Consider the following 15,038-nt stretch of genomic DNA (forward strand, 5'->3'; position numbering starts at 1 on the left):
CTTTGAAATAAGACCGACAGAGAAACAGAGACAAGCAGACAGACAAAGACAGACAGACAAGGGATGGGAAATTCATGCTCTGCTATCATGGGTAGGAAAGAATGCAGAAAAAGCTCCCTCTTTCTGTGTCTGCGATCAAAATATTACCCTACCATTTTAAATGATAGGAGAGCAGAATGTGATGTGAAACAACCAAATTATAATAAATGCGTTTTTCGAACATAGATAACGACTGTGATAGAGACGAGACTGTGCGTTTTTGTCTTTGTGAAAATAAAATATTAAAGTCAGAAAAACCTTGCTAAACGTCCTTACAAATGCAAACTAACAATCTTTTCGAATGCAGCTGTAATATTAAAAGGAAAAAACATTACTTTCAGCTTTATAAACTGTCACTAACGACACTGTAAGAGCAATATTGAGAAAATATACTCTAATGTTTTATTGGTCGTCAGTTTCAATGAGTACTACTGCGACGACATCTCTGTCACTATATTTGCATATTTTATTTTAAAGATAACTTGGCCTACGTTTTCCTTTGCCACATTACAACTTTTTCATCCTGCAATTTTTTAGCTCAAGTGTCCACACACGTTGGCTAATGTCGCTGCGATATCTGTCTGTCTGTCTGTTTGTCTCTCTTTGTGTCTATCTGTCTGTCCGTCTGTCTGTGTGCCCGATATCTCAAAAACGGCTCATCAGATCAGAATCAAATCTGATACATAGATTTAGTTAGTAAATGGCAAGAACTGAATAGTTTTTGGTGGGTGTGGCTTGCTTACTTTTTGCACATTTGCATAATTAATAATTTTAGAAAAAAAAGGATATACATTGAGAACGACTGCACACAATTTGATGAGATTTGCTACAAATGTTGATCACACCAAGATATATCAGCTGTGGGAGCCATTAAGGGGTGACATGAAATATAGTCGCTAATTTGCATATTTAATGTACTTTCCTAATAAGGGGTATATATATAGATATATATCTGATTTGACTTCATCAAAATTGACGAAACTTGGTATGCATATTGAAGATACTTTGATTTAACATTATTGAAAGTCATTAAGCATTTTAATTTCATCCAATTCCTAATTTGCATATTTAATGAACTTTCCATATTAGGGATATATATCTGATTTAACTCGACCAAAGTTGTTGAAACTTGCTATGTATATCAAAGATACTATGATATAATATTATTGAGAGTCAAAGTCAAAAGACATTTTTATTTCAGCCAATTCCTAAGTTGCATTTTAAATTAATTTTCCTAATTGGGGATATATATCTGAATTGACTTGATCAAAGTTGATGAAGCTTGCTCTGTACATTAAAGACACTATAACATAATATTATTGAAAGTCATTAAGCATTTTCTTTTCAGCCAATTCGTAATTTGCATATTGAATGAACTTTCCTAATTAGTGTTATATACCTAAATTAACTTCACCAAAGTTGACGAAACTTGTCATGTATATTGAAGACACTATGATACAACATTATTGAAAGTCATTAAGCATTTTTTCTTCAGGCAATTTCTAGTTTGCATATTTAATGAACTTTCGTAATTGGGGATATATATCTGAATTAACTTGATCAAAGTTGACGAATCTTGCTACAGATATTGAAGATGCTACGATGAACATTCTGGAAAAATATTAAGCATTTGAACTTCAGCCAATTCCTACTTTGCATATTTAAAGAACTTTGCTAATTAAGGAGATATATCTGAATTGACTTGACCGAAGTTGACAAAACTTACTACATATATTGAAGATACTATGATAAAACATTATTGAAAATCATTAAGCATTTTTTTTTCAGCCAATTTGTAATTTGCATATTGAATGAACTTTCCTAATTAGTGTTATATACCTAAATTAACTTCACCAAAGTTGACGAAACTTGTCATGTATATTGAAGACACTATGATACAACATTATTGAAAGTCATTAAGCATTTTTTCTTCAGGCAATTTCTAATTTGCATATTAAATGAGATTATTCAGTCAATTTCTAATTTGCACATTCAATGATCTTTTCGAATTAGGGATATATACTGGGATTTACTTGATCAAACTTGGCAAAACATGCTATGTACATTGATGATTATACCAGGTTAAAACAATATTGACAGTTATTTCACATTTTCATGTCAACTAATTTATAATTTGCATATCTAATGAGGTTTCACAGTTTGGCATATTAGCTTGAAGAACTTGGCCAAAGGCAATTACACTGGTCTTGCTATATAAAGTTGTGATACAATGACAACTGTCAAAGAAACTTAGTATTTTGATTTGAGCTAATTACATATTTGTATACTTCATGACCTTTTAGAATTAACCTGTGGTGAATATTGTTCATTATGTTGATCATAATACTTTCAATGAAGTTGCAAACATGTGGAAAAGGTTCAAATGTACACATAAATCCAATATATAATGAAACACGTGAGCATTTTCAGTTCATATGTGGTATGTGAATTGACATAGGACGTCACTTAGCGTAAAACAAATCCAATAACTTTCAGACAATAGCCGTCTGTTCAATAGATATCTTTCGTTACAATGGGTGTTTATTTGCACAATAATTACTAAAGTTGTCGACCTGGGCCAATGGAAGATTTAATTTCCTGCAGGTATATATAGATCGTTATTAAAACACCCAAAATGAGTACATGAAAAACTGACATCAAATATGTACTAACTCGTCGAGCAGTGTTTAAATCGAACTTTTTCAAATGGTCACATGACGCCACTTGCAACCAACTAACCTCAACACGACCTCATGGCTTGCCTCCTTAAACTGCATCGCCATAGATGCGGCTATTGGTGTTTTGCAGAGTTTTTCCCTCGGCTTACTTCACCAAAATCAACGCTAAACACTATACATTTTGCTCTTTCGCTTTAGTGATTTTCACCGCTAACGATGTTATTGAACTTATTGAAGTTTGTCCAGTTCTTGTTACAATATTGAAGACAATGATTTACACGCACTTTTATGAGAGCTTGGAGAATCTTACAATGATATTCCCATCATAATGAATCACATTGAATCAAATGAATTTCAGTTGCATGATTAGGTTTATAGGAATTACCTAATATGACTCATATATTTTTGCACTGTTGGCACATTGTATACTTTCCTTTTATTACGATTACATATTAATAATAAACCGGTAAAGTTATATTACTATTCTTTATTGGTCAAAGACCCTGGGGCGAAACACACAATCAGCGTTACGTTGCACATTGCATCCTGAGTTGGCGTCAAACTCGATCAGAAGAAAGCTATTTTTGAGTCCTGTTGACAGTTGTATTCCTCATTGTTACTGTTACTTCCTCTACAACATTAGTCTTTTACAAGAAATGAACGAACGAATGAATAAATGAATGAATTAAATACCCTGCCAATTTACGTAAAATATTACCACATGAATAGCTGCAATGGCAAAAGGAGTCAAAGAACAATTTTGTGAAACCTTTGACGAAAAGTCACGTTTTGTCCCTTCAGCCCACTTCGTCACTTGAGTTGTCAGGAATGGGTACACACAAAAGCATGGCGGTGAAAAAGCCATTTACTTCTCACTGTAGGTTTGGCAGAGTAAGATTTTCCGACTTTAAAAACAGATTACAAAGGTAAACATGAGTTTCAATTGTGATCTACCCTTGAAACAGTGATAGAGTCCCTCGCCTATGGTGCTTGTCAGGATGAACAACCATATTACATTTACAGTGAGGTTGCAAATATGGGGTGTACTGGAATAGCTGATGATGATCATTGGTACATCGGTACATTCGTCGAGATGCACATGCATTCGTTCGTCAAGTAGATTTTTGACATCGACCGCGTATCATAATTGGTGGTACACTATTTTAAAACAAAACTTGGTAAGTGGGACTTGCTAATTGTGTTCCTCATGGGATAGCGTACCCGACAGATGACGTCAGATGGGACTGCAAATATTCCCGTGGCTGTGTGTAAGCTGCACTGTATCATCAACACTAGTAATTCTTGATAGACAATATTATAAATTCAGACAAGCGACTCCTATCGACTTTTGTTGCACACATGATGCCCTCATATCGACAAAAAAGTTGAAACGAGAAAAACCAACAACAGCTTAAGAGTCGCAATAAACCTGATTTAATTGAAACATTTGCTTGGATTGCTGTGATTAGAATAAGCTTTATGATGGAAATTGCAACGATTCAATGGAGAGGTAATTACTGATTACATAATTTGTTTTCTAATTTTCTGATGTATTTACACTTTTCATGAGCGTCCGACTTACTCGGTAGTATTCATCGAGGCCGACATAATGATAACGAAATACATGTACTTTGAAGTGCGAAAATATACAAAGCATTGTGAAACTGTATCCCTTTCTCTTACATCATGGTAAGAATAAGTGACCACAAATCATTCAGCTATGAAGGAACAGTTTTCTTGATGAACTGTCTTTACAAAAATTACATTACATAACACTAGATGGTAGCTCACGTGTTCACATACGTGAGCTTATGTCGTAGTGATGTCTGTGTGTCTGTCCGTCTGTATGTCTGTCTCTCTGTCTGTGGGCCTGATCTCTCAAAAACGGCTCATCAGATCAGAATCAAATCTGGTACTCAGATTTTGTTTTTAGAATGACAAGAAGTGATTTGTTTTTGGTGGATATGTCTTTCATATTTCATGTTCATTTGCATAATTAATGATTTTAGAAAAAAAGACATACAGTGAGAACGGCTGCACAGAATTGGATGATATTTGCTATAAATGTTGATCACACGAGGATTTATCCGCCGTAAAAGACATAAAGGTGTGACATTAATTGCTAATTTGCATATTTGATATAAATCTGAATTGATTCAATCAAAATTGACAAAACTTGGTATATATGTTGAAGATGCTATGATTTAACACTACTGACATTCATTAAGCATTTTTACGTCAGCCAATTTCTTATTTGCATATTATTGAACTTCCCTAATTAGGGTTATATATCTTGATTGACTTGACCAAAGTTAACGAAACTTGCTATGTACATAGAATATACTATTATACAACATTATTGAAAGTCATTAAGCGCTTTTACTTCAGCCAATTCCTAATTTGCATATTAAACGAACTTTCCTAATTACTGATATGTATCTTGATCACCTTGACCAAAGTTGACGAAACTTGCAGTGTACATGGAAGATACTATGATAGAACATTATTGAAAGTCTTTAAGCATTTTTTTCTTCTGCCGATGAATAATTTCCATATTTAATGTATTATCCTAATTGGGGTCATATATCTTGATTGACTTGACCAAAGTTAACGAAACTTGCTATGTACATGTAATATACTATGATACAACATTATATTAAGCATTTTTATTTCAGTTAATTCCTAATTTTTATATTAAACGAACTGTCCTAATTAGGGATATATACCTGGATTAACTTGATCAAAGTTGGCAAAATATGCCATGTACATTGATGATACCAGGTTAAAACATTATCGAAAATCATTAAGCATTTTTTCATTAGCCAATTCCTAATTTGCATATTTAACTAACTTTCACAATTAGGGATATAAGACTGGAAGGATTCTAAAAAGTTTCTTAAACTTGTTGTCTTACTTTATTCCAGCATAATGTAGGCCTCCGGCCCTTATATGAGCTTACAATATCTACGTGTCTTCCAGAGACAAATATTTTTATCAGAAATACAAAGAAGTATGGCGTGAAAAAAAAACATTTACAGCGATGAAGGGAAAATAGCAATAATTACAGTTTCTCTTTAATTCTGAAAGTGTGATAGATAAATAGAGCAAGATTTTTTATTTGATTTTCGTCTTTTGTTTCCATAAGTATATTGAAAGAATACAATGATGGCGACCTGTAAAGATTACTTGGAAGGTATTTTTCCCTTAAATAGTTCCATGTATTACATTAAATAATAAGTGATATTCATCCTCTATTTCTTTGTGACATAATTGACAGATCCTAAATTTTCTATCCACTCCTCTATGACGTCCAAGTTCTATTTCTAATGGGTGGTTTCCACATCTAAATCTTGTCAAGGCTCGTCGATATTTAAAAAGATTTATACTTGAAATATACAGTTCTAATGTTACATCTGTCTTAAATTTCTATAATAACTAGTTTTCTTGGACCTGGTAAATTTCACAGTTTACCTTGAATGATAACGATTATTGGACCTGATTTGATGTCTATCTTCTCACATGTGCTTATATCTGACCACCATTCTTGCCTTTTTATATCTTTTACTGTGTTGGCAAACTCTGACAGGAAAGCTCTGTATAACCAACACTTTTATTTAACCATTCATGCCCCATACCATATCGATACAGAAGATTTCTCACATCAGTAGCCCACGTATACTTTCCCAATTCGTCTCTTTTGAAAAGCATTTTATATGCTTCAGCAGGTAAGCGAGTTTCTGGCATTTCCAATAAGTGTATCCAACATTTTACACATCTTTTAACATAGTAACAAAATACCGGCAATCTGCCACAATTACCCAAAACAGCACATGTTGGTGCGCTGTTTGAAACAACTAAATAACGATGACAGTATAATGATTGAACTCTTTCAAGATGTTCATATGGTTGAAAGCCCAAACTTCTGACCCGTAGCTAAGTACAGGTAAAATATAGACATCAAAAAGTTTAAAGTACACATCTGGAGAAAGAACTTTCATATTTTTTATATATTTTCCTAGCATTGCAATTTTCTTCCTTGCCTTAACAGCCATGTTTCTTGTAGTTACAACTAGTGATCCTTTACAGGACATAACTAGACCAAGATATTCACAAGCACTTTCTACTTTTAGCTCTTGCCCACCAAAAAACCAACGCTCATGTCTACTGAGATATACCCCTCTCCGATACACAACTACCTTAGTTTTGACAGGTTGACCTTCATTTTCCATTTCAAAGTAAAATCATACAGGATATTAATAGGTCTTCTTACACCCACCACTGTATATGATAATATGACTATATCATCTGCATATAACAAGAGAAACAGCTGTATCATATCATTTGGTATTAACTGGATTCCGGATAAACCGAATTTTCCAACATCTTTGCCAGCTCATTTATGTAAAAACTAAACAAAATCGGGCTTAACATACAGCCCTGACGTACGCCTTTGTGCAGATCAAAATAATCTGTTTATACATTATCACTCCTTACATTTGATTTTACCTCCGCATAAATTCCTTTCAACATCTGATACATTTTCCCGTCAATGCCTTCTAAGGCTAACCTATACAAAAGACGAGTTCTATCGACAGAGTCGAATGATTTCTCAAAGTCGACGAAAAGACATACAATTTACTTCCACTTCCCATTGATAACGACTTTTGTATTATTGCGAATAGTGTAAAAAAATGATCTACTGTGGAGTAACCTTCCCGAAAGCCCGCTTGGCATTCTGGGATATTCTTATTTTCCTTCGCCCATTCTTTTAGCCGTTCATTTAGGATACTGGTAAAAATCTTGCTAAATACACTAAGAAGTGTGATGGCCCTGTAATTTTCTGGTTTACATGGATCACCTTTCTTGAATAGTGGTGCTATTGTACCAACTGACCAGCTATTTTTGGAAAATTCCATGATCAAAAATACTATTGTACAGCTTATTTAGGAAAGGTAACAACACATCTATTGAATTCTTAAAGAATTCAGCTATTAACATGTCTGGTCCCGCGGACTTGTTATTTTTAAGTTTGCTCATTGCCTTCAGTATTTCTTCAACTGTAATTGAACAAATCAAAATATCCGAGAAAGCATCGTTATTGCTCCCCGGTACATGTAACATATTGGCATCAAACTTAGTAAGGAAAAGTTCGATTTCATGTTTGAAATCCATATTCATGTCTGAGTCATCTACAGATTCTTGGAAAAGATTCGAAAAATACGTCAACCAGTCCTCAAGTGAGACTAGACTTTGTTGTTGCTTACCTCGTTTTCTTAATTTTATAAGGTTCCAGAGACTCTTTTCATTCGTCATATTCTCTCTGAGAAATGTCTGTGCCTCCTCCTCATATGCACGCTTTTTACAGCGTATCAATTTTTTATAAGACTTTGTGTTTTCTTTATACGTTTCAAAATCCTCCTTCAACCCCGAACGTCGAAATTTTCTCAGACTTCTCTGCATACCTGATTTAGATTCTGTACACTCTTTATCGAACCAGGTCTTTCTACAGGAGTCATCACTGATTTCATGTTTTCTTTGAGTAAACATACCTAAAGCCGAACTTTTGAAAACCTGTGTAATACCTTCAACAACATCATTTACACCAAAGTACCGGGATGTCATCAAACTATGTAAAAATTCTCTACTTTCTCCACAACCGATGTTATCTTTTAATTGATGTACCAACTCCTCACGCCAACGTACAATGCTGGCTGGGGGTGTTGGACCTGCCTGGTACGCTCAACTGCTACTTTAAATGAACAACATAATGGAAAATGATCTGATTCGACTCGAGTCGGTACATGAAAAGACATAACATTATAAAATAGTTCTTCTGATACAAGTACATAATCGACAACACTACGCCCTCCATTTGAAATACAAGTAAAATCCCCTTTGATAGAATCTTCTTTCCTACCATTTAGCATGTAAAGTGACATGTCTTTACAAAGCGTAATTAATGACAGACCAAAATTATTTATCCCCTGATCGAGTGAACTACGTGGAATGTTGAGACTATTTGATTCATGACAGTAACCTACTCCATATCGTGAATCATCAAATTCAACGAAATCTTGCATGGACGCTGTTCTTGCATTCAGGTCACCAGCTATTATCATGCTAACATCATCCCCATTGAAAGTATTCAGCACATCAACCAGGTGGCTTTCCAGTTTTTCCGACCCGTCATCATTGCGATTTGCATACAGCTTTGAGCCTTCTGGTAATACATATGTAACCACTAGGAGAACATCCTTTACAAAATGAAAAATCTTCTTTCGGAGTAAAATAATAACAGTATTATTCAAGTCAGTTTTTATCTGTTTGACACCTGGTGCTAATTTTTTGTCGACAAATATTTCTACACCACCGCTAGCTCTCCCCCTCCTGCTCAATTTAACAGCTGGACATTTAAATGAAACAAAATCTTTGAAAATACATAGAGAGTCCTTTTCTTGTGACCACGTTTCGACTAAACCAAAAATATCAAAAGATTGACAGAACGAAATAAAGTCACTATTTGATAAATGTGAGGCAATGTCGCGAACATTCCAGACCATGAATCTCAAATCATTTTGTCTTTACTCTACATCAGGGCCTTGGCCGAATCCCTACAAAGTTTTACTATTTACTTGCACAACGTCCGCTGACTCTCCGTCACACATGAACACGCGGCGCGTGCCATCCGCCATTGTCACAATCAGCTTATCAAAGATAACTGTCATCTTGGTGATATCTTTCTTTTCTTTCAGTGTCTTTCTGTACGCGAACAATTTCTTTCTCTTTTCTCGTGTTCTTTTGAGTAATCTTGATCTATGTAGATTCCCGTTCCTTTTAGTTTTCTGGATTTACGTGCAACTTCTTCTTTGTCCTTGAAACGGCTAAACATAGCAACGATCAACTTACTACCATTCACTTTAGGCCAATTTGCAATACGATGAACTCTTTCGAAATTTATGTCTCTGTCAATCTCCAATTTTCCTCGAATGATATCCTTGACCTTTTGTTCTGTCTGTTCCCATGTTTCATTTTCATTTTCTTGTTGAATGCCGGAGAATATTAAGTTACACCTTTTGCTTCTGTTTATCAAGTCATCTTCACTTTCTCTGGTATTCACCATCTCTCGACAAAGTTGCCGTATTTCTTCTTGAAGGTTTCCAACAGTTTCATTTCTGTTAGCGATATCAGAACCTTCATTTCGCATTCCAGCAATGTCATCTCTCATCGTAAAAAATTAATCTTCAACATTATTTATTCTTTGTTCGAGTGACTCGAATCTGCCATTCATCAATTTTATGTCAGCAGCGATGGTTTCCAGTTTATTCAGCATGGTGTCTTTCAGCATTTGGATGTCAGACCGTATATCACTTGTAGTGTCAGAGTCACTTTTTGATGTACTTCGCAACGCTCGTTTTGGTACAGTGCCGCCTTGGGTTTCTCTAGTTTCACTCTGGGGTCCTGGGTTTTGCTCCACATTTCCAATTATCAAGAGATAGAACAAGCATACCTTTACGGCCAGCGACATGGTCCCACTCGACACTACGAACGAGTACAAAGAAACCAACATGGCGGGAGCTTTGACTCGACAACATGGTCTCCCTCCAGCAAATTGGCCAATTCTAAGTCTATGCGTGTTCAAGTCAAGTATGAAACTTGTTATGTGCATTTATTAGACAATAATGTTGTATAAGTGAAAGATATTTTGCATTTTCATGTCAACCAATTTATAATTTGTATATCTAATGAGATTTCACAGTTTTGCATACATAGCTTGAAGGGCATGACCAAATGCTATTACATTTGCTATATAAAGCGGTGACACAATGACAGCAGTCAGAGAAACGTTCATTTTATAATTTTTATTTCAAATAATTGCATATCTATATACTTAATGACCTTTGAAATTAACGTATAGTGAATATTATATATGATGCTGGTCATAACGCTTTCAATGAAATTGCAAACATGTGGCAAAAGTTTAAATTCATAGACAACTGCAATATATACTGAAGCACGTGAGCATTTTCAGTTCATATCTGGTTCAAAACTTGTGTTGCTCCGTTATTTAAAACTCTCTTACCAGCGTTAGAAATGGGACATAAAGGTCACATTTAGATGTGGAGCGTTTACGATGAACGTTAACATTACTTTGTACGATGAAAAAAATACATAAACCAAGGGCATTATTATTTGACAAACATTTGTAACTGTAACAGCTAGAAAATTACAAAATCGTTGCCTGACCAATAAGACATCAATAATAGTGAACAGATCTGCTGATGGAAAAACACTAGAAAATTCAAATTGAACATATAACGCTCTCTTCTGCAAAATAAATACCCAGTCTGGATTGTGTTCAATCGTATTACCTCAAATGAAGATACAGTACTAGAACTCTGTATTAGACCGTAATATAAAGTAATACGATTAACTTTGGGGAGATATGGAAGAAAATGGCGATCAGGCTTATTCGTTGACTTAGTATCTTACATAAGTTGCCTGTATAGTTGTTCAATGATAAAATTGCATCAGGCAATACACCTAAAATGGATCTATAATCAACTTGAGATATTTCAGTTCTGGAAATATAACGAAATCCCCTCTTATACGTATACAACTCAACTTCTGTAGAGTTGTTACGAGAATACATTTGGTTTTGACACATTTGAAAGCATAGAGTTGGAGTTTATCTGAAATTGGACGAACATAATTAATGATATTACTTTTGCAGCTTCAATAGTAAGACTCTTTACAAATAGTGTCCCCGGGGTCATTGCGTGCGTCTGCGTTAAGGGCGAAGTAATGGACAAAAGCAGGTCACTAATAAAAGTAATAAATACAAGTCGGCAAAAAATAGATCCTTGTGGTACACCTATACTAATGTCAGGTCTATTTGGATTACAACCCAGGTAACTACAAATGGTTGCCGATTAGCAAGGTATAATCTCATCCAATAACAGCAATCATTAATCTATGTATTGGAAACTTATTCAACAAAATACCACCATGGTTGATTAAATCGAAAGCCTTCGACAAATCCAATGGTAAAACACTATTTAAATGACTACTATTTATACTGAACTAAATATCGTCAGTAAAGCAAATCAAAACTGTTCGACAGGAATACCTTTGAAACGTTGCCATAACAACAAACCATCATTTACGAGTATCTTAAACTATGTCATACAAATCGAATGGAGATGAGCAAGAAGACGTAGAAGTTCAAATATTTTTTTAAAAAAAAACAAGTAAAAAAAAGAAAAAATGTGAATGCAACTGCAGAATAGAAAATTACATTTCCACAAATAATACGTATGACGCCTTTCACGAAGTACAAACAATTACCGTATGTAAACTGTCGACGGATAAACTGAGAGTTACAAATGACGGCGACTTTGCATTTTGTGCTCTATTTGATAAGTATGATAATAAACAGAAATTAAGTGATGAACCGCTCTGCTTGGATAATCAAGTTGGGACAACATTGCTATTATCGTGATTAGTTCGGAGGATGTGTGACAGTGTGTAGGCGGTTTAGAAATTGAAAGCTCATTTAACCTCAGGTGCAGAAAACATTACAGGGACACTTTGTTGCATCTGGTTAACGCCAATTTCACTAGCCTCTTCAAATAGTCACTTTATACTCACATTGTACTTCGCTTTTAGAAAACACGTCCCACAAGTATTGGGGCCAAACAAACATAATGACCCACGGCACTCACCTTTATTCCAATAAATATGGCTGTAAAGAATCCATCTAAAAATTTTGTTTCTCAAACAAAGATCTGCCAATTCATATTGCAATACTCTTACTGCTGGCGTAGGAGTACGCAATACTCAGTTCTTTGTCTTCTAAATACAGTTAATTCAACGCCTTTACACTTCCAATGCGTCTGTCCGAATTTTATTTTGTGAGCATCTCCAGTGCGTTTAATACTATGTCGCTTTACTTGTTAATAAAATTAAAACAAATATGTTAGTAAATTGGCAATTAATTCGTTTGGTTGCAGATGCCAAGGTTTATCAACGACAATTGTATGCAATTTTATGTGCGATAAACATCTTGCTTTTATTTCTACGGACGCATTCTCGCTACCTCATAGGGTGTGTCTTGTGCTAAGGGGTCAAACTGCATGACATTTAAGTGCATCGTGGATAAAAAGTCGACTTCTCAACACAGATTAGAGTTTGACACAGTGATCTGATAAATACTTTAAACGCAAATGCAATCGTTTTCGTGGTAAAAAGTTATGTTTTTTGTGATATTAGCTAAACTCAATCTCTTCATCGTTTTAGGCATTTATGGTTTGAAATTCCTGTGTAACCGAAAACTTTACTTTGACTTCTGTAATGTTATGTCTTTTACCTGTAGCAATCCGCCATGTTGAAAATAAGGCTGACCACCCGAGACTTGTATGACGTACTTACGTGGCAAATCGCATTTAAGGTACCGAGAATTACAATCATATTTTTGAAGACGGACGTTGCTCTCACATATAGATGTACCCCTGGTAAACCGATTTGTATACTTCCATTTGATACATGTTTCTCTTTGCGTTTATTTTGATGTATTTATGATTGTACCATGTAGTCCGTCACAATATTCATCGGCAGTACAGCTTCACCTTTCCAATTGTGAGCCAAATGACGAGTCTAAGCTTTGTTGTCTGCATTCTGCGAGACCACAGTGTCCTCTGTATTGAACCTGGTACTGTCGACCGAAACCGTCTCGATAGGTATGACGTTTCCGACCCTTCCAGTTGACACAGACGATTTCGAATACACGTTGGTTTCCTTGCTTGCATACACTGAACTGCCTATGTCCCCTTGCATTGGCTCTTTGCAACAGAACGCCTCTAAGAAGGCTGCCCTATACTGAGAACTCAGGGCATTGTAAATGATTGGGTTGATGGCACAGTTGATGTATGTCATGATCCGCGAAATCTGAATCCAGGAGGGATAGATATCTTCTGGAATTATACCGTAGAGAGATTCAGGGTCGAATATCGGAACGAACGACGCGAACTCAAACGGAAATAGCAGGATAAAAAATAGCATACTTGTAAAAATTAACATCAACACAATGTCGTTTCGAGATTTGATGCTGCTTTGACTCCTCGTGGACTTGCCGACACCCTTGTTGTCGCGAACTATCTTGATACAGATCACACTGTTGAGGATAGTAACTATCGCCATGGAGATGAAGAAAGGAAACACATGGATGATCTGGGCCGCGTATGTTAATGGGCTATCGAACTCGAAACAGATGTAAATATACTCCGGTAGTCCTGTGTTGGTGGGAAAGCCGAGCCATGCAAGTTCCACTTTATTCCATTTACTGTTACCTAAGGTGAACGGTATGCTGAAGGTAAAGCCAATCACCCAGGTGATAAAGATCAAGACGTTTGTACGCTTTTTGCTGCTCATTAAATGTGCCTTGTATGGAAATATGACAGCCAGGAAACGTTTGAAGGTAAACATCAAAACAGTCAAGAGTGATACATAGTACGTCATGTCCGTCACGCCGGCGATGAAGATGCACCCTGTCTTGGTCAGCACGGTCTGGTCGAACACCAGGGGTGAAGCGTAGAAACGGAGAATCTTGTCGGCGATGGCGAATGATATATACACTGAGTCGCTGATGGCTAAGTTAACCAGATAGTAGTTGGTGATGGTGCGCATGGTGCGTACTCTTGCGACGACAAAGAGGAAAGCAAAGTTAAGGCTGAGACCGAGAGCAAGGAGTAATGGCATGACAATCGTGATTATTATCTCTTGGTCTTTGGTGTAGAAATACTGGGAAAGATCAGAGTCGCCAATGGTGTCGTTGCCTACCTGTCCCGTTGAGTTGCTCTTATTTGTGATGCTTGCCATAGCAATGTTGTTCTGGAACCGACTGAGTAGTCCAAGTTTTTGACTATAATTGATGATTGCTGTTGGAGTTACGACAAATTTTCTCTGTTCGCTATTCTTCTAGTACTATCCTCGAAATGTGATGTCACTCAAACTTTCCTCGTCCGCAAAGCTAATACAAGGCTTTTAGTGATGAAAAATATTAAAAGCTGCTCCTTGCAACACGTACACTGCAAATGCGATAAATTTATCATATAACAACGTCGCTAATTGCCTGCGCCAATTTCTCTAAGCACATGCATCCAATTAGTTACAATTATCAGAAGAAGAAACGATTAAGCAAATATAATTTGCAATCCAGCATGGTTTCATAGCTCAGTTATGCTACATCGCTTCTTTGAGTGACAGTGTGTATTTGCATTGATGTATTTCAGGAATCCGATGCTTGACTAACGGCATAAAACGTTA

At 35.8% G+C, this 15,038-nt stretch overlaps 1 protein-coding gene across 1 annotated transcript; it reads right to left on the reverse strand.

The window, feature by feature from the left end:
- Window positions 1–10,582: 10,582 nt before the first annotated feature.
- LOC139130497 (growth hormone secretagogue receptor type 1-like) lies at window positions 10,583–14,799 on the reverse strand. Its single transcript, XM_070696276.1, has 2 exons — window positions 10,683–14,799; window positions 10,583–10,613 (listed from the first exon to the last, which is right to left on the reverse strand). The coding sequence occupies exon 1, from the start codon at window positions 14,589–14,591 to the stop codon at window positions 13,371–13,373; it is 1,221 nt and encodes a 406-aa protein (XP_070552377.1). The 5' UTR covers window positions 14,592–14,799; the 3' UTR covers window positions 10,583–10,613; window positions 10,683–13,370.
- Between the last annotated feature and the right edge of the window lie 239 nt (window positions 14,800–15,038).

This window comes from Ptychodera flava, chromosome 4 (genome assembly GCF_041260155.1).
Source record: "Ptychodera flava strain L36383 chromosome 4, AS_Pfla_20210202, whole genome shotgun sequence".
Lineage (NCBI taxonomy): Eukaryota > Metazoa > Hemichordata > Enteropneusta > Ptychoderidae > Ptychodera > Ptychodera flava.

Bases quoted from the DNA above. Each gene is read 5' to 3' on its own strand.
- LOC139130497 (XM_070696276.1), bottom strand. From the start codon at position 14,591: ATGGCAAGCATCACAAATAAGAGCAACTCAACGGGACAGGTAGGCAAC.